The sequence below is a fragment of the Corvus moneduloides genome, chromosome 11, assembly GCF_009650955.1.
Source record: "Corvus moneduloides isolate bCorMon1 chromosome 11, bCorMon1.pri, whole genome shotgun sequence".
Classification (NCBI taxonomy): Eukaryota; Metazoa; Chordata; class Aves; order Passeriformes; family Corvidae; genus Corvus; species Corvus moneduloides.
Genome location: NC_045486.1, coordinates 20,405,993 through 20,432,147, shown reverse-complemented (window position 1 = coordinate 20,432,147; position 26,155 = coordinate 20,405,993). Strand labels below are relative to the sequence as shown.

General features: G+C 44.7%; 1 protein-coding gene across 10 annotated transcripts in view; it reads left to right on the top strand.

The window, feature by feature from the left end:
• The window catches only part of IQSEC1 (IQ motif and Sec7 domain ArfGEF 1), a 282,079-nt gene that overhangs the window by 35,942 nt on the left and 219,982 nt on the right, over window positions 1–26,155 (top strand). For 8 of the 10 annotated variants that reach the window (XM_032120906.1, XM_032120913.1, XM_032120910.1 and 5 more), the window contains exon 2: window positions 20,452–20,481. The exons of the other annotated variants lie outside the window; for them this stretch is intronic. In XM_032120906.1, coding sequence (XP_031976797.1) covers window positions 20,452–20,481 — 30 coding nt within the window. The remainder of the gene's footprint in view (window positions 1–20,451; window positions 20,482–26,155) is intronic. 10 annotated transcript variants of the gene reach the window in all.

Here is a 26,155-nt window from a genome sequence, read left to right as displayed (position 1 = left end):
TTGTGTACCCCTTTGCATCCCACAGAGCTAAGCAGAGCTCTCAGTAAGCTGTGTGAGTGTGGGGGGAGGCAGTTCTGAGGTTCAGAACCCCCTTTTTTTTTTTTTCTTTTGGTAGGGGAGGCAATTTGTAGCAAACTTCAGCTTCACCTCTCTCCTGTCTGTACCACAGTAGTGAAGCTGGATATGTGTGAGTGGGGCCGTCCTGGCCTTTGGTGAGCACCTTCTCTGACATCTGAAGTGTGGCAAGTATTTATACAAATACTCAACACAAAACCATCTGTGCTTCTGTTGGTATTTATTGCATTTTACATCCCTGTACTTAGCAGCAGCACCGGCCTTTCCTGGCTCCAGAAGGAATGTGGGCTGGAGCAGTGGTACCTGGCATCACTTAGATATCCAGAGGTATTTCTTACTTCTTCTGGCTTCTTACTTTCCTGTGCTCTGGGCTGATGGCAGCAGTTGTTGCTCACCTGAGCCGGCGTTTTGAGCTCAGCCACCAGCACAGAGAATGTGCCACCTGGTACCTGCTGTTAGATACCAGCTGGAAGTGCTGGATCCTGCCCTCAGCAGCTCTGGCACTGGCTGTGGTGGTGCCTTTGCCCATCAGCTCCCTGCTGTGGCACAGATGCTGCAGTGAGGGAAGACACCTGAACACGTTTCCTTGGGTTAAGCCAAGGAGACAGGAGCTGAGCACCTGAGCTTGTCCCCACGGCTTCCAAAGCTCCTCCTGCTGCAGGGGAGGACTCAGGGCTGGGGATGGAAGTGGTGCCTTGGCTCAGCACCTGCACTTGCCGTGTGTTTGGCCAGCTTTGCATAATTGATAAGCAAGGACTTATCACAGGGTGCAAGCATCCTGTGGTAGCATCTGTCATCCGTGGGTCCTGCACCTGCCAACGCCAAGGTGTTCTGGCAGCTTGGACAGGAGTCTGAGAGCAGAGCCAGGGGCTGATGTGCTTTTGGGGGAGCTGTAATGACAGGAGCATAAAGGGATAAAGCTGCTTGATGGAGAAACTTCTCCACGTCCTGAATTTCTCTTGCAGCAGGGGAATGTCTAATCCTGCTCCTGCTGAGAACCAGGACTGGCTGCTCCAGGGAGCTGCTCACGTGCATCCTTCGGATCAGCCTCGTGGGTCAGTGGGTTCCATTAATTCCTGAGATTCCCTAATGGGGAAGCCCAAAGCCCACAGCAGGAATCCCAGTGTTGGCTGTTTGTGTCAGCTGGGGGGCACAGGACAAGGTGTTTCTTGGTGTCCCAGTGATTGGGCAGCAGCTGCAGAGGTGAAGGCCTGGGGCTTCCCTTTGCTGGGAGCAGGCTTTTCTGGTTTTCTCTTCAAGATCTGTTTGCCAATTCTGTTGAAGCTTCCTCTGCTGTGTTTGAGTTTTATTGTGGTGCTTTTGTTCTGAGGAATGCCCTGGTTTTTATATATATATATGTAAAACCTACCTTTTGCTCCAGTCCTGAACTAAATAGTCTAAAAGAGTCATAGAATATTCCTAACCCAAGTCCTAATTTTCCTTGTGTTTTCACAGGCGTGCAGCCTGGTCAAAGTGCTTTTATTTCTTAATCTGATCTGCTTCTGTTGCATCTGTTCCATTAGTTCCACTGATGGAAATGGAATTAGTTACACTGCCCAGGCAGGGAGTGTTAGGTAGATCTCGGGTACTCTCTGTTCCACCAACAGTTTGGAAAGGACATGGCTCAGGTTTTCTGATATTAGAATTATTTGACATGGGCAGATAATAAAAGATTGCCTTTGATGTGAATGCTCCTGAAAACCACAATAAACTCTGCCTTTTGCACCCCAATGGCCAGAACAATTATTGTTCCATTTCAGCTTAGGCTCTGCCCAAATGTCAGAGGCTGTAGAACATCCCTTTGCTGGGAATATTTGCTGTATAAATGTATAAGTGATGTATGGAACTGTTGGAGCAAAGGATACAAAAGCCCTCTTGTCACAGACAACATATAAATTTATATATCCCAGCTTGCTTGTTAGAGGATATAGGTTTGGATAGATATTAAAAATATTGTGCTGTACATTCTTTTTTCCCACTTCTTAATCTGCTTTTTGCACTGGGAATTCTTCAGTGAGAAAAATCCTTCACTGAAGGAAAATTTATCTTGCAGTTCAAGTTGCCTGAAGATTTGCTACATGAAGACTTGTTCTAGATTAGGTAATCTCCTTTACACACCTAACTTTGTACAAGTTAATTTTCTTAAAGCAACTGCCTTCTGAATATAGAGTATTTTGACTCTTACCTGCATTGTACAACTCCAGGTTATAAAGAATGATCTGTGCATCACCAGTCTCTTAAAAATTTAAGTACTGTGTGAAAAAAATGTCATGGACCTCTGGAAAATGGGATATTAATATTTGCCTTATTGTAAGTGTGGTGTGGTGGGTGATAAATGGTGTTTCTGTATATTCACTTCATATCAAGATCACTTTTATCCTTTAGTACCACCTCCTTTCCATTTAAAATTATTTTAAAATAAGTGGTTTTAAATAATTAGAGCTTGTAGAATAACTGAGGCTTTACCTTCTCATTATTTTACTGCTTCTGCTGCTTACCAAACTTCGTGTGCTGGTTTGATGCCTTTGGCACTTGCCTGGGGGGGATGAGCTGTGGGACAGAGAACATTCCTGGTCCCATGCAGTCAAGAGTAACCCACCAGCACCAGGAGTGTCCCCAGCAGTGCTGCACAAGGGCTGGGTGCTGTCCCCTTGGTGGAGCCAGCCCAGAGTGACTTGGTGGCATTGTACAAAGGTTCTTCTAAATCCTCTCAGTGCAGATTCCAGCTAGAGGTGGACTTGGAGCAAACCCAGGCTCTGACCTTTCCTGAATTTGAAAATGTGAGTTTGAGGGCTCGGTTTTGGTGCTCGTGTGGGAATGACAGTCCAGTGTGAGCTCTGGCTTCTCTCAGTGTAGTTACAACCAAGAATATTGCAGTATTGGAACCTTGACTGAAACCATCCCACATGAGCTGATGATCTGAGCTGTCCTCTCTGAAGTGAGCTCCTTCTCGAGGAAGCTCCTGGTAATAAATATACTCAGATATATCCTGGGTTCTTTGTCAAGTGGTGGTTTTAGCTCCAGGTGCCCAAAAGAATAGGTTTCCTTTCCTCCTGAAGGAGCAGGCTTTCATCAGCTTCGTGCTGGCACAAGCAGTAGTCTCATGACACAGAAATCCCCTCACTCCTATTTCAGCTGGATGGTTTGCCCTGTAGAATACTTGATTAAAATCTAAAATTATTTTGCTGCCGTATTATTTTCCTGAGCTGTTTCTGTCAAACCCTGCTGTCAGCCCAATCTAAAACCCCACTTGGGGCAGGGATGAGCAGGATGTGGTGTCTCCCAGAGCACCTCTGAAGCACACAAACACCCCGATGGTGTGCAGCACATCCAGGTGGGACTTCTTTGTGTTCAGTGTTTCCACATCATAGTTCTTCACAGGATAGAAACCATGAGAGTTTCTGGCTGTGACACTTGCCATGTTTTCCAGGAGGCAGTTGCCTTGGGGCATATGTTGAGCAGGAATTTTTTGCAGCCTTTCTCAAACCTTTTGTGTCAGATTCCCAGTGAAGAGTTTGGATCGTTCCTGTCTGGTTTGCAGCCCTGGTCTGCTGCCATGTGAGCAGGTGTGGGAGCAGAAGTCCATAGGATGGAATGGCCAGGATGGTTTGGTGACAGCCAAAGATGAGCCACAAACCAGCATTTACAGAACGAGATGCAGCTGGCTGGGTTCCAAATGTGTTTCCAGGTTGCACAGAAAATTGTGGATCCACAATGCCTGTGAGTGGGAAAAGGGAACGTGGGGAGAAAGGAGCAGAAGTGAGTTTAAAAGGTGATATTTGACACAGTGTTTGAGGCTGTCATTTCTGTAATTTGTAGAATAATGCAGACTTTTGCTGTCCTTTGGCCTTATACACACAACTCAGCTGCTCTGTAGGTTATGTTGTACTACCTGAGAGAAAACTCTTTGCACTGAGGAATGGAGAAGAGCACTGTAACTTATGTAACTCCTGTGCATTAGATGTCGAAGGTTTTTCCCTTATTAAGTGGCAGATTTCTGTGGAAGTGTCTTTACTGATGCTTTTACCTAATGCCATCATTTGGGTTATCCCCAATATCTCAATATGCTTCAGCATCCAAGTACTGCAGTTTCTTCTTCAAGCTTTTCACTTCTGCAAATGTGCCTGCAGAAAAGCACAACTGAGCTGGCTCTGGAAACATCTGGATCCAAACATCCTCGGTTTGGTACCTTTTGGAAGTGTCTCAGCTGAAAAAGTGTCCCTGAATCTTCCTGTGTTGTCCGTGCAATCTGATGGGATCCTGAGTTGGGATCCAGCTTGTCCTGGCTCTGTCCTGACAACATCCACCTTGCACGAAGTCCGCAGAGAAAATACATTCAAGCTCAGTCAGTTGTTTTCAGAATAACAGAATTCGTGACTTTTTATTTAGAATTGGGAGATCAGAAAGGCAGAAGTGTGACTTAACCCCTTCCATGCCCCCCTGAAGTTCTGGCAGGGCTTTGGATTTGTAGCCACAGGGAAACCTGCAGGCCCTGCTGCCTCTACAATGTTCTTTTTGTGATTTTTTTTTCTTTTCCTCTGAACCCTCTGTAGTGGTTTTAATGTGGCAGCTGAACAGCAGATAGCAGATAAATACCAGGAAGTGTTGAGAGGGATGAAAACCACTGGCTAGGTGCTCATTTGTTCAGATTATTGTTTGCATAGATGCAAAAAATGAACCTTTAAACACTGTAAATTCAGGATCAACACTTAATAGCATATCTTGTCTCTTTCTTTAAAATGAGTTCTATAGTATTATTGACTACCTGACAAAGAGTGATGAACGCAGTCCCTTTGCTGCTTTCTCTTTGGGGAAAGGCAATTAAACACTATTATATGTTAGAATTGAGCATTGCTGCATGTGGGGATTCATTGCTGCACATTTAAATGGAAGCAGAAATGATCAACAAACATCAATGTAATGACGTGTTCTAACCTTGATAAGGAAATTATGCCTTGTCTCTAATGGTCTGTGGGAATTTCATGGAGTTATTTGCCTATGAATAATGTTACTCAGAGGATGTGAAAGCAGTGCCGTGCACTCCTCTCCTCACACATTCTCAGCCATCACCTGCAGCTCTGAATTAGCTTACGAGGCACAGACAAAAGCGTTTCAAGTCTTTTACAAGCTTAATTTTTAAGTTTAAATGTCAAGAATGAAATCATCCAACTTAATAATACTGTAGGTGTGTGTGACAAGGCATCTTTCGTAAAGAGCACGGAAAACAAGCTCTCAAACTGTTCCATTCCCATTCTGTGGAAATGACAAAAATTGTGCATCCTGCTCTTTCAGTTGTTTACAGGAACCTACCACAGCCTTTCCATTTGCTTGTAAATACTTGGAACAAGTGTTGGGAGCAGGTGAGGAAAGTCATGATGGAGAGTCTTGTAACTGAGTTGGAGCTGGAATGACTTGGAATTGCTTTTGAAGTGCTAAAACTTTGTAAAGGGCGTATTAAGGGGTGGAATGTCTGTACTGAAGTCACTGGGACGTATCTGAAGATTCACCAGTGTTTTTCCATAAGCTTCTACTGAAATGCTCTAATGTCTGTACAGATCTGAAGTGGAGTCACTAAACATAACCCAGGCTCAGTAACCACTTTCTCAAGGCTCCATCAGTCCATTTAAAAATCGCAGTTTTAGTAAATACTTGCTGGTCTCTTCTCCCAGAGCCTGAATTGTGGATACCTGGCCTGGAGAACGGGGCAGACTTTTCTGTAATGAGACCTTACCTTGATGTTTGTTCAGGTGAAGCTTTCTGTTGTTTTTCTTGGCTTTTCAAGTTGCTGTCATCATTTGAGGAGCAGGATAAAAATACTGCAGTGCTTCAGCATTTCTGTGATTTAATAGTGATGTTGGTGTAATGTTCCCAGCTTAGAGTTACATTTGGTGAAATAATAAAACCAACCTGTGTTAGAATGTTTGGCTGTGAGTGAAAAAGTGGAGACAAATCTTCCCACTTTGTGAACACTTTTATACCATATTACTTCATAAACTTTTCAGTGAAGTCTCCTCTTTGTCTTAGTCTGAATTATCTAAAACTGGGTATGGTTGGAGAAATGGAATGTATCTGTAATGGTGTCAGTTTATTCAATTTACAGCCAATCTTTATTCTCTTAGAACCTGAAACAGGGACTAATTACATCCAGTAACCGAATTTTAACCTTCCACTGATTACCAAGACAGAAGATGAGCAGGGTCAGTGCTTCCACATGGAAATTTCCATGTACAATATCCCAGGCAGTAAACAACCTCTTGTAAATGATTCAAAAGGGTAGTGTCTGCCACCACTTTAAAAATGTGTGGGTTTAACTGTGTGAGTTGATTGTTGGGTGTTTTAATGGTGACATTCTTGCTCCTGATCCCTCTGTCCTGGTGAATTTGCTCTTTGTCCTAGACATGACTTAAATCTGCAGTGCTCTGTGAAAGGACAGGGCCAGTGGGCAGGGGAAACCAAACTGGCTGAGCTATTTTAGATAAATACAAGCTATGCCTGGCATGGAAAAAATAATTATGTCAAAATTAGTATCTGCCAACTAATTAAACTTCGTCAAACCTTAATTACACTTGTAAATAAAATTCATCATGTTTGAACTCTGTGTTCTTGTGGTTTAGAACATAAACACTGCTCAGCTCCTTCCTGGCTTTCTGTGTACAGTGAAATATTAAGTAATGACAGGAAAAATGTATTTGCTGTCCAAAGGTTTTGAGCTTGCTGATGTAAACTAGAACACTGATGTGAGTGGAAAGACTCCCATCTTGCTGGAAAAAACCTGCATTTACTGTGGTCTCTCCACATCAGGAAGAAAAAAGCTTGGCAAACTTCCTGTGTGGCAGTTCAGAGCTGTGGGAATTGAGCTCGTTGGGGTTGGTAGGGGCTGTGCACTTGGAGGCACTAAAATAAAGCTTTTTATAGGAATTTACCTTCAGTGCTAGCTTTGGTGTTAGTGCCAAAGATTCAGCGTTCTCATTTTGAACTTTAGGCTTGATTAGAGCTCTTCTAGGAGTGTCTTTGAACAATGGTTAAAGTAAGTAGGACAGTGTTTTAGGGCCTGTCCTGTGCTGATTTCTGCATTCTGAAAATTTGCCTAGGATGGTAAAAAAGCCGAGAAATTGGTATTTCTTCCTAGAATGTGGTGGCTGAGCTAAATGGGTCTTAGAAAGCAAACAATTGGTCTGGTTCACTTAAAAATGCAATACCAAAGCACCTGTAGCAGTCCAGCTTTCCTAGAGATGTTTATTTAAGGGAAGGACTCCTAAACATTAATGCTCTACTAGTGCCCAGAGGAGTGGCATTGAGAAGGTTTTAGTCATTGCTCTCTTTTTTTGAGTGAATGAAAAGAATCAGTAGTTTTGGTGGCAACAGTGGGAGTTTGGATGATCTGAATTTATGTTGCATTGCTATCTTCTTCGGACAAGCTCAGTGCTGAATTTTCAGGTGTGTTTTTCCATCCTCTGTGAGCTCACCCTGAGGATATCAAAACCAGAGTCAGAGGCTGGATAAAAGTGCCACATGGCCAATGTGAGGAGGAAAAATAATCAGTGTAAGCTAGGAGTGAAATGAGTAGAATGCATGGGAGGTGCAGCCCTGGAAGTTTGGTGCAAAGGGCTGAAACAGAAATAGATTCATCCTTCCCACCAGAAGGAAATGGTGTTCATGAGCTGCAAATTGGTTCTAAAGAGGGGTCAGTCTGTCCAGTGTGCACTTTTCTGTGCAAAAATAACACAGCTGAAATATCCTCTGACCCCATATTATGGGATTTATTATGCAGTTAAGTTTAATTCTATTGGGACATTTGTAGTTCTTTTGCAAAATCTTATATACATCTCTGTTTCAGGTCAAAAAACCCAAGCCACCACTAATGGGCAGGTTCCTGACTCCTCAGTACAGCTCAAATAATTGTAACAATGAGGATGCAGCAGAAAATGCTTCAGTTGCCCCAGGAAAGACCAAGTGTTTTCAGTAGAGCTGGTACATTCTGTGCTGATGTTGCCATGGGAATCACCGTGTCCTTGCTGCTGTCAGGAGCGAGAGCACCAGTGAGGTTGAAGTTAAAATTGCTGGTTTTGTGTAGGAATTGCACCTCTTGATAGTGGCCTAACATTTATATCCTTGTAACGAGCAGGACAGGCTCCCAACACACAGAAATATCCTGTCCCCTGCACCTCCCCACCTCTCTGCCCCTGCCCACGAGTTTCCTGCCATTACATGGGTGGCTGCCTAATGTTTGCTAAGCCCTGAGAAGGTGGTGCTTACCTGAGGAAGGAATTGTACTGAGGGTACTGTGTGTGAGCTGCTCTGGACCTGCAGAGGTGTCTCTGAGCAGCATTTGTGCAGCACAAACTTTGTGCAGCTTGCAAGCACAGAGATAATTGCAAGCACCATGTGCCTGTCCTGTCAGCTCTGCTGTCCTTGGCCTCTGCTCAGCAGGGATCCAGCTGGTGCCACCTTTGCAGGGTCCAGGCTGGGGCTCTGGAGTCATTATCCACAAGAGCTGCCTTCCACGAGGAGAGATTTGTTTGGGAGCTCATTGCTCCAGGTAGCAGTGATCCATCAAGATCACTTCCCAAACTAAAGTGACTGTTCAGGTGGGGACAGTTGATTTATTGTAAAAGGAAAGCAATCTTAAATTTCAGTATCTATGTAAAGAAGCCTCTGGAGTATCATCAGTGTTTGATCTTTGAGCTTGGCTATTTCCATGAGTGGAATGTTACTGCTTTTGTAATGTCAGAGTACTATAAAAATAGGCTCTTGATGGATGAGCATCCAAAAGGATGCTCTTCCCCCAGCTCTGCACCTATTGAATATAAACTCGTGTTGGTTTACAGAGTTGAAGGTATTAAATTTCTTACACGCTCTAAGTGTTGACCCCTGAGAAGGCAAAGCCTGCTTTAGCAATTTGAGTGCCAGATAAATGTTATCATGATTTCATTTGCTTGTGCCAGTACCACTCATTGGGTGTTGCTTAAATTTCACTGGCAGCTCAAGCACAGCTAAAAATAAATTCATTTGTTTATAGACTTCTTTGACAACAGCCAAATAAACCCACATTGTGTTGTTTTGAACAGAAGGCACGAAGCCAACTGAGTGCTCCCCTTGAATGTGGCTAAAACATGCTCTTACATGGCTGAGGTTGGTTCTACACCTGCCCTTTTTCCCTCCCACCCCTGTTTTATTTCCCTTGAAACCTTTTTCATACCAATGTGCTCTTACCTAAATATAGGTGTAGTTTGCAGTGTGAGCAGCAGGCCCTGTTTTGTGCTAGTGGGGCAGAGTACAGAGCAAGAGGAGACTAAAAAGTGGCAACAGGGGAACTGTTAATGCTTGGGGATCCAGGGCAGAGATCCTGAGTCCTTGAGTGCACGTCCATAAACCAGAGGGACGGGGGCTGCATGTGCTGGAGTGCAGGCACAGGAGCTGTGCTGCAGTGAACTCAGGAAAGTTCAGCACTGTTCCAGAGGTCACCTGGACTTTCTGGCAGGGCAGCAGTGAGAATCTTCACGTTATTTCAGCTCAAGGGCAGGAGGAGGTGAAGGAAGATAACGAGGAGGACAAATGACATCAGCTGTGATATCCCCAGTTGTGAGATACTGGGGTTTGGATGTCCTGGAGCTGCAGAGCTCTGGAATGAACAAATGCTTCTTATAAGAAGGAGAAATGCTGAGACAAAATGTCTTGGCAGTGAAAATAACTCTGGGAAGGTCACAGTGGGAATAGCCTGACTTGCTGTAGGAACTGGGCTTCTGTACCTCTCTCTCCGAGGGATGTATGGAAAAGTTCCTGCACAAACTGACAGCTGACTGTATTCCCTGCTCAGTCCTGCCCTCTGCTCGCTGTGCCAGGGGAACAAACAAGGATGCAAGTCACTCTCTTAGTGGGAATCATGGCTTGGGTCCTCTAAGCTGGGCTGCTGTAGCTGTGGTGCAGCAGATGGGCCAATCTGCAATGAATCAGCTTGATGAGATAATGCTTAATGAAGTCACAGAATCCCACACTGGTTTGGGTTGGGAAGGACCTTAAAGCCCATCTTGTCCCACCCCAGGGACACCTTTCACTATCCCAGGTTGCTCCAAGACCTGTCCAACCTGGCCTTGGACACTCCCAGGGATGGGGCAGCCATCCTGGTGTCCCTGGTGTTTTGCTTTTCTCTTTTATAGGAGGGGTGTGAAAGGTTATGAGGTGGTTTTGAGCAGAAAGAGCTCACCTCCAAGGTACAGAACTGTGCATGTTTTCTTGCTAGTGGTGAAGGGAGATAGACATGATCTGCTTTCCCTTGAGGTGGTTATGCTACCAAGAACCAGCACTGAAATACATTACTGTGAACAGCGATACACAATTTATTTTTGTAATGCTCTGAGGATTTAAAAAAAAAAAACCAACCCCAAACAACCAAAAAACCTTCATTCAACAACAAAACTTCTGAAGACTCATTGGTTTTGTCCAGGTCAGTGTGAGCTGCTGGAGAGTGCTTTGACCTAAAGGACAAAAACAAGACATGGCAATGTCAAGAGGCAGTTGAAAATACCAAACTGTGAATTGAGGGAAAATCAGGTAGAACTGATAGTGCAGGGATCTCTCAGGGAGTGTTCGAATAACACTTGTGGGGGATAAAGAAGGTGTTTGAAGTAAAGCTTCTAAAAGCTGTTTGGATTAGTGGTTAAAACTCTCCCTGAAAGTTGTGATAGGACTGAAGCTTCTGTTTGGGGACTGATTTTAAGAAAGGAAAAAAGCCACCCCACAAACCATGTTAAACACTGCCTCTCCCCACTCAGCCCCCTAAAAAAAAGAATGGAAAAACCTCACTGAAACAAATCCCAAAATTCAAACAAAGCAAACAAAAAACCCCACCAAAACCTTTCCAAGGCAGTTTTCAGAAGTGAAGAACTGGGCTGTGTTGCTCCATTCAGTGCCAACATAATTTCAAAAACCTGTAACCTCCAGATTCTCAAAGGAAGGACATTTTATATGGGGGTGGCTGTGCCAGTAACCACTGCAGGTTGTGGGACAGATGGAAGCTGACTAATAGCAAGAAAACCATTAGCCGTAAGTACAACCATTATAATTGAAGCTGAGGCCTCCAGGCACCCAGAGAGAAGCCAAGAATCCTGTCTGTGGGATTGTCTCGTGGAGCTGGGTGTTTTTGTAGCTTCTGCATGCAGACTTAATAGTTACAAATTGCAGTGTTTCTACAGATCTAACTGGGAATTGAAATAAAACAAGTTGAAGATTTAAATTCCGTTCTTTATGCCGTCCGTTTGGTGATTTATAGTAGTAGAATGCACACTTGGTTTTCTCTTAATCTTCTCAGGTTTTCTAATTTGGTCTTAATTGGAGGAAAGAGTTACATCAATGGCAGCAGAACTCGTGTGGCATTTGGAATTCCCGTGTGGCCGTTGAAATCAGGTTGGCTTCGGGGCAGATCAACACCTCATCAAAGAGGGATTGGACTTAAACATCCTTTAGGAAGAAATTCTTCCCTGGGAGGGTGGGCAGGCCCTGGCACAGGGTGCCCAGAGCAGCTGGGGCTGCCCCTGGATCCCTGGCAGTGTCCAAGGCCAGGCTGGACATTGGGGCTGGAGCAGCCTGGGACAGTGGGAGGTGCCCATGGCAGGGGTGGCACTGGATGGGCTTTAAGATCCTGTCCCACCTAAACCATTGTGGGATTCTGTGATGTACCAGAAATAGTCTGTGGAGTCCTGAAGCTCCTGTCCTGAGTGGTGACAGGGCTCTTCCCAGTGCAGGTCACAGCAAGTCCACAGAGGGCAGATTTTATGACTCCGAAGGTTTCAGGTTCTCTTCACATTTGGCACCATCCCAAACACTGCCAGTGCAGGCAGTGAGGTTAATCCAGAGGCTGAGTTTGTTGAGGCTTTAATACTTTTATTACATCTTTGTGTTCAACAGTTTGTTCTCTAGAAGCACCATCAATTTTCTCTAAAAAATAACTTTGCCATTTTACTGGCAAGTCACTCAGACATCTCATAACCTGTGTGTGGAATTTAACGAGCAGATGCCTCGGGAAATAGGATTGGGTGTAGTTTACCCTGAAATTTTAATCCATAAAGTACCTCGGTTTAAATTGCATAGGGAGGTTTCCAGTGCTGGGTTTTGTAGTTATTGTTGGGTCAGCAGATGAATTCCTGGGGTGAAGGGTTGGTGCCAGCTGTCCCCATCAGTGTTACAGTTTGTTCTTTCTCCTTATGGAATAAACACAGATCTTGTCTTATATGAAAGATGTGGAGAGAGCTGTAATGGTCTCCAAAGCCTGAGGATTAAGGGCATAAATTTCATGTGCAGAAAATGTCTCATTCTTGTTGAAGGTTCTTGGCCTTTAACTCTCTGATCCCACGTATGTGTAAAGTACATTTTGACAACAAGCCTCTGCAGGCAGAGGATTTTATTAAGGAAAATAGGGAATACTCAATACAAATGAAAGATGAAACTTGATAATTTTCTAAATGTTTATGCCAATGATTGCATGTTGAGAGGCTAAATTGATGATAAAGTGTTCTGCTGTGTCTTCATAGTCTGAGAACCATTTAGCTGCTGTTGGAGGCAGGAAGGGTCTCTAAAAGGGACCATAATTGGGGCCATGACTGTAGAAAAGCCACACTTGCAGCTTCACTGAATGTAAGATAAAAGGATGAGCTTCTTGTTTAAACCCCAGTTTTAGAGAGATTTTTCTTTCTTCCTAAGGCCTTACCTGGAAATAGAAATCTGAAATAATCCTGTCCAGTGGCTTTCCACTTCTGATCACCCTTAATTTAAGCTAAAATAATGCCTTCTGTATTCAATATTCCACATTCAATACAGGTGATCCCCATATGCTAATGCTGCTTAACACTACCTTGTCCTTCTGCAGAAAAAAGTGGTCACAAGGATGTTGCAACTGGAGAGAGATTTCTGATGTGCAGTTAGATATTAAAAATTTACTGCACAGCTCTTCAGTACTTCTGGGGTTAAGCTGCAGTTCTCTTCCTCAGCTGTTGAAAACCCACTCCACACCTCAGTTAATGACCTGAGCTGGAAAGACACATTTAAAGGAATTTTGGTTGTGAAGTTGCTCGTCCCTGAGCTGGGGTAGGGACAGGCAAGGCTGCAGGTCAAAGGGGCAGAAACAACTGGATTGGAAAGTTTTGGCTGCAGGGGAAAGTAAGGAATTGACTGATTTGTGAAATGATAAATGTAGTAAGAATGAGGTGTTTTTCAAACAGAATGGAGGCAGCCTTTCAGGATTCTGTAATTAGTTTTCTTAAAAGCTACTGCGAATTGTAAACAATTGAAGGGGAGTGTAAGGAAAAGAGGTAGAATGGTTTTGGGAACTCATAAACCCAGGATATTTTACTCACCACTTGAGATTCAAGTCCTCATTCTGCTGCTGACTTTAAGATCACCCCTCGCTTGCCAAAGCGAAATATTTGCTTCCCTTCCATATGGCTCTTTGGCAGTGCTCTTACTGAGATCATCAGCAGGCTGCTCCGTGCAGTCTAATGGCTTCATCTCGTGGGACAGGTGTTGGTGGGAGGCAGGGAGGCTGCAGACCCTGTTGGTGCAGGGATGTGTTATCCTGGAGGCTTTCACATCTCCACGCCCTCCACGCCCTGAACTTCCCACCTGCCACGGGAAGGGGAACAGAGAACTGTGGGGAGCAAAGCTTCCTCCTGTGAGTTCTGCTTGGCTGCATTTCCATCCCAGGGAGCATTTTCTGTGCTCCTGCAGTGCACATGAAAGGATTGTGTTCGTAACTGAGCTGGGCAGGACTGGCCAGAATCGGTGAGGCTGCTGTGACATGTGCCAGGCCCCTCGGGGGGCACGGGGCAGAGCAGCTGCTGGGCTCCTGCCCCACCTTCCACAGGTGACACCAAACACTCTGGACAGAAGCAAAATATGTCTCAGCTTGTCTGTGTGTGGAGCACAGCTGCTTTGGGCTGCCACAGGGGTGTCAGTGCAATGGCACATCCCTTCCCTGCCGGGGTCACAGGGATTGCTGTGCACAGGGATAGCGGCAGTCCTCCGGTTAGGCACAAGCAGCACCACTTGAATGCTGCATTTCCCATGTGTTTAGCTGTTTGTGTTGATGTTCTGGTCTGGGAGGCAGTTCCAGGCTGCCCAGGTGGTGCTGGGATGCAGCACCTGCCGGCGTGTCCCTGTTCCCTGCTGGGGGAGGCTGCTCCCGCTCCTGCCGAGCGCACAGATGGTCCCAATAACCTTGATGGGAAGCACAGGCTGCCTGCTTCGGAGCCTGTCCGTTCTCCAAACTATTTTCAGGCATCAAGAGAACCCAGGTTACTATAAAGCCCATCCTGGCTGAAGAAGGTGAGTGTGGGGAGGGCTGTGTTCCGCCCGAGTGCGAGCCAGCCCGGAGCATATGGCACAGAGCAGTGGCTGGGCAGTGGCATCAGGCTGGGCTTCTGCAAATCCCTCCTCAGAGATCACTGAGAGTTTGGAAGGGACGTTTCTTGGACAGTAGTGGCTGTAAGCAGTCCAGGAATGGATATAACAAGCTTGTTATGGAGGCGATGTGCCAGGAGCTGCATTTCCACGGTATTTATCATAGGATCACAGGATGGTTCAAGTTGGAAGGGACCACTGGAGGTCATCCAGTCCAACCTCCCTGCTCAAGCAGGGCTCCCTAGAGCTCAGTGCTCAGGATTGTGTCCAGATGGCCAGGCTGGAGTAGAGGGTACAGGGAGTTATCTGTAGGAGATAAGTGTCTGCTGCCTCTTGTGGGCTGAGACGTGTCTGCTTGGGCTTAGCGTGACAAAGATGGAATCCATGGAAGTAGAAGTGGCTCTTTTCACTGTTCCTGTCCAGGCTCGCAGTTAGAATTCACTTTAAAGGTTAAAAAAAAAAAAAAAGCTATTTTTTCACCATGGTCTGTGTGTAATAGCTTTGTAAGGACTAAAGAGCTGCTGGGAGTGACTGCCACATGAGCAGTGCATTCCCAGAGCTGCGATGGGAGGATGCTTCTGAGGCTGGAGGTGCTCTGCATAAACAGGAGTGCATGCAAACAGCACAGAGTAAATCTGTATTTAAAAAAGGGCATCTGCAATATTAACTGTCACTTAAGATGGCTGAAAGGTCAGTTTCCTTAATTGGAGTTGGAGAAAATAAGGACAAAAAGAACGTAATTGATGATGTTCTGGGTGAAATACTGTGCTGTCTCTGTGAACGGGGTTAATTGGTGTTTGTAGGTCTAAAATCGAGTCCATTTAGCAAACAGGTCCTTTTTAAGCAGTCAGTCTTGTGCTTTAGCACAGAGTTCACTCCACACCCTCCTCCAGAGCCCAGCAGAGCTCCTTGCCCTGTGTGGGGGCTCGTGGGGAGAGCAGCTGTACCTGGGAATTGTCTGTTTTCAGGGGAAGCACTGGGTGTCTCCCAGAGCAGCACTTCCAGCAGTACCTGGTGATTGTCCCCAGCACACAGCAGGAACTGGGCACATGCTGGCTGGCTTTTGTTTCAAAATGGTGCCTGAAAATGCTTCTTATATAACTGACCCTGGATTTTGCAGCGGGTGATTCACAGGTTTAGCTCACATTAACTTGTCTGCATGATGCCATTCCATGTGGGAGGTGGTGTCCTTTCATGCTTGAGCTGCCACGAGATCATGGTCCAAGTAGCAGCCCAAATTTAGCTTGTATGTATTTTGCTGATATGACTTTTAAATCTTACACTGTCTGGGACTTGATTGAAACTTCTTTTTCAGCTTGGTGGTGGGAAATCACATCTAAACTCCTGCTGCTCTCTGCACTCAGAATGTATTTATGGCTTTTTTTGAGGGTGTGAGCAGTGGACTGGTGCCCAGGGAGCTGAAGTGTGTGGAACATTGAGACAAATTAAGCAGAAGGCTTTCAATGCATTCATCATGACATCAAATCCATGTTTAAAAACATGGAATATGATCCGAGATACTGTTTTCCTCTATTTTGAAGTGACCAAGAGTCGTGGGACCTTGGTGTGAGGTTGGTACCATTATAACTTAGTTGGGATTTTGTGGGAGGCTGTGGTGAGTGGGTTTAATTGTGTTGATGTAAAGGTGTTCACCCCGTTGTGCATAATGACAGAATCTTTGCTGAAGGGGCTTAATTAGTGGTGAAATTCATCATTTTTCTCATCCTGAAGCTTGCCTTGTTAAAATGCTACTGACTGGACAGGTCTTACAAGGTTTTTTACCACTTCTTTCAAGTCTTCAGCCCAGCAGAATCTTTTGACTCTGTCTAACACAGAGAGCCTTGCTGGCCACACCAGTTTTTGGAAAGGAGAATCTCCACTGCCTGTGTCTGTAGGATGTGGGCTGGGTGAGACGGGGCTTGGAGCAGCCTGATCTGGTGGGAGATGTCCCTGCCCGTGGCAGAGGTGAAATGAGATGGGCTTTAAGGTCCCTCCCAACCCAAACCATGTTTTTACGTTGCTGGCAGTGCTCTGGTGCTGATGCAGACCCTCTAGGCACGGGGATGAGGGCAGGACAGCGAGTGTGTCTGAGCTGGGGAGGTTCTATTCCAACTCAGCTCAGTGCTGTCGTGAGGCTGCTCTTCCCAGACTCCTGAGAGGAGAGTGTTGCTTTCCTTGGCAGAGCTTTGCACATCTGCTGGGATCCACAGGGCACAGAACATCATTCACACCCAGCAGGCTCAACTAGAAGTCCTGGAAAGCTCTAATAGCCTTGAGATGGGGTTGGAGGTTTCCTGGCAACACGTGCCTTGTTTTGAATTGCTGCTCAGAATGTTCACCTGCAGGAACCTCACACTATTCCCTGCTCCTCATACAAGGAGGATCATTTCTGTAGCCGTCAATGAATCCTCCCTGAAGCTCTGTCCCTTGAAGGTAGTCTGTTCCTCTGCATTACAGATGCTGAGAGATTTAATACACTACAGAAGAACAACCTGTGCTGGTGCAGTTTGGCTTTTGAGGCACGTTCTGTGCTCAAAGCAAGGCTTAGTCAAATGCATTGATCCTTGGATTGCTGTGTACAGATTAGGTTCAGTCTTTCCCTTTTGTGAAAAATGCAATTGGAATGCTCTTTAATACGTGGTTACTGTACACTCTACCTTAGAGTCTCCTACAATGACATCAGTTCTTGTGGCTTGTGAGAAGATGGAGCCTGGTTATTCAGTGGATGTTTGACATGCTGTTAGAAACCTTGGCTTTTCCCCAGTTCTTTTTATTCTGATGGAAGTGACAGCTCTAAGGAGGTGAGATCTGAGTGGGATTCCTACCACAGGGGTGGCTCTGTGAACTATTTAAAGCCCTGTCCACTTGTGGGTTCTTACAGAAGGGTTTCAGTTCTGCTTTTGGCTGGTTTTGTACCACATTTTGCACTCCCAAACATGAATCCTAGACAAACAATTTTAAAAACTGTTAGAACTACTTGCTGTATAATTTTGTAAGACATTGCCATAACCCACTGCCCAAATAAAGTATCTGCTCAGCTAGGAATTGTTACAGGGGTAGTTGTGTGTCTCAGCCTGTATCATACTCCTTGATGGTCCTGTGCAGTGCTTTATTTGGAAAATGATTACCTTAACGAGCAAGAGGAAAGCTGGTCCTGAAGCTGCCTTTGGAAGCAGCTTTACCTTGTGCTGTTCCACTTCTAAGTGCAGCTTTAGGTGTGAACAACAAATCAGATGCCACCAGACTTCCAGCTTGTTTATTATGGCTCTTGGGGGAGTATTGAGAATTGAACATTTCCTGCTGCCCTCTGTGAGCCAGAGGCTTGCAAAAATCTTTGGAATGAGGAAAAGCCACTGAAGGAGCTCTGCTGCTGCTGGGATTTGAGGTCCTGCTGTCACCTCAGTGAGCAGAGACCTGGGAATGGGAAGCTCTCACATTCCCAATCTGAAGGGCTTTTCCATCTCGTGCTTTTCTCAACATTTTCTTCGAAATTGTGTTATTCCTATAAATGGCTTCCAATTTGTAGGAGCTGACACCTCCCACCAAGGATGGTTTGTTGGAAAACTGCCAACCAAGTCAGCAACTGGAAGCCAAGATAGTTGGTTTGTTGTTCTCCTGCATGGGGTATTTATAGGAAGATGGTGGTGACAAAGATAAATCATTTTGGTAGCGTGAGCGGAGCTGTTTTCTGAAATATCCATGTTTTGGATATGGACTGACAGGGGGTGATGGCAGTACTTAAACTCAAAAATCATTCCGGATTTTAACGGTCACTTTGGTTTGTAGCCTTTCAAGTACGGGCTTTTTGTTTTTCTTTACATTTGGTTTTTGGTTCAGGGTTTATTATGATGGTATCTGTTCCTCCTGGCCTCTGCTTGCAATGAAATTACAGTAATTACTACTGGTAGGAAAATAATTTCTGCTTCTCTTGGCTATAACCATCTCAAAAAGGATGTGTTTTATCGTATTTCCTACTGAGAATGAAATTCCTGGGGTCAGGAAGAAGACAAACTTGTACTTCAATAGGAGTGTAATAATACTGTAATATTCTACTCAAAATGAAATCTTGGAAACCATCCAGGGCTGAGAGGAGAAATCCTGGAGAACGTTGCCTGACATTTATCTCATCACTGATACAACTCAGATATCTAAATGGAATCTGTGCTGTTCCAAGTACTACAGCACAGAAGATATTCTATATATTGTGGGCTTTTTTTTTTTCTCCTTTAAGGTCTACCTTGAAATAAATAATGCAAGATACTGCCAGAAGTCTTTTCACCTTTCTCCTTGTCTCAGCAGTGCCTGTATCATTTCTTTTGTCTGGGGCAAAAGGAAAAAGAATTAACCCGGAGCCCAGCGCATGCTTCCCGTGTGAGCAGAAACATTAAATATTGATCCCCAATCCTGCCTTTTAAAGAATGCTCAAAGAAAATCGAATGCTTTATTTCAAACCACACGTAGGGGGTTCTTTCAGCGCTGTGTTCATTCAGCCCTGCTCATCAATTACTCGTTCCCTGAGCAAAATTGACCAGCCCTGAACAACTCTTTGGAATTTACTCGAGTAAATCTTTAGCCTTGAAAATGCAAATTTAGCAGAGTTGTGAAATTTCCCAGCTTTTCTGGGAATCCTGAAAATAAAGAAGAGGTGGTGGGTGGGCCCCCTTTGTCTGTTTGCTGCTGGGCTGGGAGGTGATCAGCTGGAGATCACCCTCACCTCACTGAAAATACTTCTTGAATTCTAATGAGAGGGAAAATGTGCTGCTGGAGCAGTGGCTTGGGATGGCTGGTGCTGCTTCCAGGGACATGGGAATGCTTTGAGCACTTGGAGATGTTTTCCGTGTTGGATGAGTTTGTTATTCCAGTCCAGAGGAAAGGCAGGAAATTAAGACACTACAAAGCAGTTTTCTCCTGTGTTTGAAAACTTGAAAGCACAAGCAATTACATGGACATCTTTTCAGGTGTGTGTTCTGCCAGACAGAATTTGCTGAGATCTGAGTGTGGGAAGGAGTCGCTTAATTAAGCACTGGATTCATTAATTTTTTCATTCTCTTGGGGGTGCAGGGGTGAGCTCATCTTCACAGGACTTCTGTGTTGAGAAAACTGCTTGGAAGCTGCTGTGCCTGTTAAAAAACTGTGTTTGGATCTGTTCTTTGGTTCCTGAAGAACTCCCCTTGTCTTTGAGGAGGCAGCTTTGGGAGTGAGGGAGGAAAGGAACTGGGCAAGTGGATGTATGTTTGCTTCTGGATTTTTGTTTGGTCATGAAAATGGAATATTATGTTCCCGTTTCTCCTCAGAGATGAATCTTTTTCAGTGTGAATGATCCTGAATTAAGTTTCTTTGCTTAAAGAATATTGGGGAAAGAGGGGAGGTTTTGTTCCAAGTTTGATTGATGAAATTATCTCACCCGAGGAAAAACTGCCCCTCAGGAGCTTGGGTAACTTATTATATATTATCCCTCTTTCTTGCACATTTATGAAATTCAGACAAGCTCGAGGTTTAAAATATTTTAAATTACCTTTATTTGCCAGCCTTGGCCCTTTCTGAGTAGTGCCTGATAAGGCTGGGCATTGGATTCCAGACCTATTTGCCTGTGACCTTTTCAGCTAAAGAGTGAAGAAGAGGTGAAGAAAAAAATTAAAATGTACAAACTAATCTGCTACTAGAATAGTGCCAGAGTGTTGCTTTCCACTTGTAAGGATGGAACAGAAATCTCTGAGCATGTTCGAGGAAAATCTATACTGAGGGTTCAGAGGGTGTCATGTGTTTTAATATTGCAATTATTGACCTCAGCTGTTAACTGGGTTTTAGCTTCTAATAGATTTCCTCACAGCCTAAGTAGACGTGTTTCTTTTCTAAATGTCTTATTAGCAGAAAAAGTCCAACAGGCCCTGGAGACACTCACTGAAGTACAGAGGGAGAGAATGGCTTTTGAATTATAAATGCTGGAAACAACTGTGTCCTAAGTATTTGTGTATTACTTTACAGGTCTGAAGGGGACAGCTCAAGAAGCCTGAGGTATGTGTACATCATCTGATGTCTTTGTTCTAAGAAAATTCTTTGTTTAAAAGCATTACATAGAAATAGAGGGTTTTTTTAAATGCGGGCATTGTTGGTTGTGCTTAGCATGCCATTGGTGTTTTGAGTAAAGGATCTTCTGCCTTGGATAAGTTACTGAATGATTCTATCTCCAGTGTGGTTTAAGAGTGAGGGATTACTTTGGATCATTACAAAGGATTTGTGGTTAGTTCCTGGTGCTCCCAATCAAAGTTCACGGCTGCCCAGTGCACTGGGGAAGCTGAGAACCAGCTGCCTGCCAGTTTTGGGACAGCATCTGTGTTGGGGGGAAGTCCATGGACGACTTCTGGCTTTCTTAGCAGTCCTCTTTTTCACGTGACAGGGAGAACCTTCATTGACTCATTATTGCAATGCTCATTATACACTTGGAAGGTTCAGATAATGTGCAGAATTTCATGTAATTATCAGACACTTTACTTCCAGCTTACTCCCTTGGTGTTTTATACTTGTTACCTCAGGGGTGGTTTTTATTCCTACCTCTCTGCAAACTGAGTCGAACTTGTAGAGCTTGTAAAAGTGCTCTCAACAGGACTGAGATGTGAAAATTCCATCCTTGAATCCGAAAGTGTTCCATATTCATTAGAGCATTGCCATTAAGGAGATGCCTTGGTTCTCCAGCAGTGTGACTATTGATCAGTGATAATAAGGTCCATAATATTGACTGTGGCTTCACCATGATACCCTGCAGTTTGTTTTGGGGGCTGTCAGGATGTTGCATCTTAAGGCATTGTGTTTATTTACTGTAAAACCCCAAAGCAAAGGCCGGACCTTCCCTTGCCGAATTAAAATCCAGTTCTTGCCCACAGGTGTGCAGACTAGCCCCAAGAACAGGTGAGTTGCAGAACAGTCAGATATCAGAGAACCAGAAGTCTGTAGGAAGGGATTAAGGATCCTCTGAAATGCTTTTCTTCTTATGACAGGGTTCAAGATCACTCTGGTGTGGACCCGAGCTCAAGGCTGTGAGGGCGAGTTGGGAATCTGTTTAATGCACAGCAGCTGAACTGGATCAAATCCCGAGGCTGTAGTAGGATGCCTGTGGGCATCACTATGTTTATTCCTTGGGTTTTTAGCTCCCAGCAGAGGTGCCAATGTGCTGGCAAGCTGTGGAAGGACTAATGCTGGTCAGCTGTTGCAAACTGAAAATGCTGGCCCTGGCGTGTGGATTTACAGCAGTGTGGTCACGTTTCAGCCTCAGTGGCCACTCTTGTTTGTCCCTGAGCCCCGTGTGGGATTTGGCTGCTCCCATGGATGTGTGTGTGTGGCATCACCTGGTAAGAGTGGGGCTCTTGGAGAGCGTGTTGGGGGGGGGTTAAGCAGAACACAGGCACAGCTGAAAGCTGCTCACTCCAGCTCTGGTGCAGTGCTGCCTGAAAACCAACCCCTGATGGCACCCCAGCCCTGGCTGGGTTGTGGTGGTGGGAATCAGCACCCCGTGTTCCCACAGAGACCTGTGGGCAGTCAGGGTGAGCCCTGGGGTGCTGATACCATCCTGTGGTTTGAGGCTGTTCAGTGAATTAATTCTGTTATTCAGTGTGAGCTTGAGCTACTCCAGGACAGCTCCAGACTTCTCTGACAGCCTGATTTCAACCAGGCTGATGCAGCAGCAGGCAGTGCAAGCAGGAGGCAGAGCCACACTCCTGAAGTGCTTTTTCAGTGTAACTCTCCTATCCTCCCTCTTAAACTGCGTTTTCTCCAAGGTGAAATGTCACTGAGGATGTGCTTTTGTGTTTCTGCCTGCACAACATCCTGGTCAGCTTTGGTCTTGTCTTGGGTAAAAGCTCCCTGAGGTCTATTGATGTTTAGGCAGCATCTTTATGTTGTGGTTAATTTGCTTCCCACTGTTTTCCTTTCTTTCTGGCAAATGAAGATGAAATGTAATTATCTCAAATGAAGTGATTGGGGCAGTCTGGGGAATAGTGCTTAATCTCTGAAGAGATGGTGGTTCCTGCTCCCTGAGATACCAGCAAAGTAGCAGCAGATCCAAATGCTGACTTGCCAAATGGTCCCATGAAATCAAGGGGAGCAAGGAGCCACGAGCAGGTGAGAAACCAGGGATAAAAGGTCCTGTCTCAGAGTAACTGGACAGACACCATGTGGAGTGAAATCAGAAGGGCTTGTGTTTGTGGTCAGTAAATGAAAGTATTGGTTAGGATTGACTGACTCTCAACCACTGACACTGAAGATAAAAGGATCACTCCAAATAAAGTGAGATGCAGCCAGAGATGTTGGTCTCTCCCAGCTGGGTGGGTGTAATCAGACTCCTGACCAAGAGATTGGTTTGGAATAGCTGGTGTTTTTCATGCTGGACTGGAATATCCAGTACAAGTGATGCCCTGGAATTTTACACTCTTGCTCAGTTGCAAAGGATATTGCCCCAGTGGATTTGTTTTCGGAGCTTTATAGCTGCTTGTAACGAGGAAATTGCATCCACAAGATATTTTAAAGTGTTGTGAAATGCAGAAAACACAGAATCTGTGCAGAGACAAGGTTGGCACAGCAAAGCAATATGATTCCAAATAATAGATGAAAACAATCAAAAATCAGCTTGGCTTTATTTCTTTAACTTGTCTTTTTCATGGTGACAAAAAGTCTTGAATTATCCCCTTGTACAAGCCCTTAAAATTCTTTCTGCTTAAATACAGTTGTCCTGTAATAGACTCGCTTTGGTTTCCCTTTGGTGAATGTCATTTCCCAGCTGAGGTATTTGTTACATCTGTTCACTTGGGTGGATCACTTTGAACGCTTTGCATTCTGAGGTGCAATGCACACATGCAGTGTGGAGCTGTCAGTGTGATGGGCTGCTTTAATTAACTGTCTTTGTTCACATGCTTTCAGGAGAAAATGCTATTTGTTTTACAAGGCATTTTGATATTTGATGGTGTGATGTGACAGCCAAGATGAAGATGTCTGTGCAGTACATCCTCTCAAAGTTTGCAAAGATTGTCTCAAGGTTTGGTAGTAGGTGTTCCTTTTCCCTCTGCAGACCTTGTGTGTTTAGAGATCACCAGGCTGGAGGATTGGAGCAGTGTGTGAGGGGCAGAGGGGTTCAGGGAGCAGCTCTGATGAGCAAACCTCTGAAACCTGCCCAGAAACAACACCTTTAGGGGTTTTTGTTTCTTTCCAGTTGTTCCTTCCTAGCTGTGTGCTTTTAAAAGAGAAATAAGGTACAAAACGAGGGAAGCTGCAATAAAACTGCATAAAAGGAGAGGCTTTCATGGTTCCTGAGCTGAGAAGTGCCAAGGCTATCGCCAAAAAGGTGTGGTGTCCTAGGAATAGCTATGAAATAGGCCCAGAAAGAGTGAAGAGGCTGAAGGTTAATTTTAAAAGAAGCAGCAAAAAAGAGGGCAGCTGAAGTACAAATTATGGGGACAACATGAACTAAAAGCAGAGAGTGATTTTTCCCAGTCTGTAATAGATGGAGGATGTGGGGAGTTGTGTCTGTTGAGGATCACACAGAAAGGCTGATTTCTTGTGAAGGTGCACATTAGATTAAGTGGAAAAGTAATTGTCTAATTTACTTTAGAGCAGGAGAGAATTGTAAAATATCAGCCTCACTTCGTGCTGGGTGGAGTGGGAGGGCTGGCTGTGAAACAGACCCTGACAAACTGCAGGGATGCAGCAGCAGAGAAAGTCCAGCAGAAAGCAAAGTTTTGGGACCTTTTTTTTTCTTTTATTCCAGGAAAATCTGCTTGACCTTTGTGACTCAGCCTCCTCTTGAGAACCTGCAAAGTGCAGGGCTGGGCAATTAAACACAGAGGGACTTGTAAAACTAATTTTCAAGTTGGAATGTATTGCTGTGCCATCTAAGTGACTCAGTGACTGTATGTAAAGATGGCCTTTTCTGGCTGGTTTTAATCATTCCATAATGACTCTGCTACAGTTTTATAACCAGTCCTTAAAATGTGCAAAATTGTCACTTGTTAGTAATTTTAAAACCCCCAAAATTTTCCTCCAATAGATTTTTACATAAATGTCAGGCTGACCCTCTCCAGTAGAGTGGAATCTGATGAGTCTCATGATGTTATTTTAAATTAGTTTTATTGCTGCTAACAGGAATAAAACATATGGGAACAGCTTCTGGTAGCTGAGATGGCTGTGGAGCTGCCAGTGGCTTTCAAATGGTGCAGCTTTAATCTGAATTTCAGAATGAAAGGACAGTGATACGTTCATCAAATTGTCACAACTGCTTCTATGTCATCTTTAACAGTGGTGATACATTTGTGATGTTAATACTTCCCCCCCAAAAATTGTATGAAACAGAGCCCACCAGATTTTTAAATTTCAGTCCTAGTGTCTTCCCTGCGGGACTCAAGCTGCATTTAACTGTGTGCTTTAACAACACTTTGGGAATGTGATTATTTTCTCCAAATCTAATGTGTAGCTGCATGTGCCAGTGAGCAGGAGGGATGAGTTTGTGGTTTGATGGCCTTCAAAAGGTGCCCATAATTCCGTGCTTCATGTGGATTTTTATTTTTCTGGATTTCTTACTGAGAATCTTCAGGCCTATCATGATGTTTCATTACTTCAGCTTCAGGTGCTGCAAATGATTCTGTCACAGCCATAACACCCATCAGTGTTTTGTACAAAAATGTCCTGCATGAACTCAAACTGCTTTCCCCCCTTAATTCCCTTCCCTCAGACTCAATCCTCAAGGAAGTCCAGTAGCACTGTGAATAGGTGAATTAAAGGGAAAAGGGGATGGATTTTTATTTGCAGGAGTTGTGTAAATGCAGGTAGGTGTCTGTTTGCAAGCAGATGAAGTTTTTGCATCAGGCAATGCGTTACATTAATAGTTCCACTTCCGAATTGCTGCACTTCTGGTTTTTTTACTGAAAAGTAGAATCAAGTCCTGCTAAATCTTGGATGCCATCCAGGTGGGTAAAGCAGCATGTGCAAGCGTTTTGCCCAAAATTATTTCCACTGGAAATAGACAGCTGTAATTCATGGATCTGAGTGCTGATTGTGCTCCATAGAATTCTCTCGGCAGGCCGGCAGTTGTTGAATTTGCAATCTCAGAAAGACAAAGCTTTGTAAGTGGTTTCACATTAATTCAGTGCAGCTCATTTTTATACCCAGCCCTTGGAGGAGCTGCTCTGGTGCCGCTGGTTATCTGTGAGATAAGGCTGTTTAATGAGCAACATGTGTGCACAGCTCAATTCAGGGAGCCGAGGGCTTGCAGTGCCAGAGGATTGCTCTTTTGAATATATAAAGTAGTTTGAGTTTCCTTCATTATTTTGCCATTCTCTTTGGGTTCCTTTTGTCCTTTCCTATTAGAATTCACAGGAAAAGCTGGGTGTATCTCAGGAATGGAATGAGAGTATAAAGAAAGGGAAAATGTGAGGTGTTTTATACTTTGTGTGCTCTGTAATGTTCTTCAAGGGCTTTTCCCCTGGTCTGTGCTGTGGGCAAGAGAAGTGTGCATTTCTCCCCTCCTTCAGCCACCTGCAGCTGCCTGAGGGGTCCCAGTCCTGGAAAACAGAACTGAGACCCAGCGAGTCTGACAGAGCCACTTGGAATCCCAGAATATCCTGGGGTGGAAGGGACCCACAAGGATCTCATAGTCCAACTCCATTCCTACTGCAGCTGTGGCAGAGAGGGGCAGGCATGGTCTGAA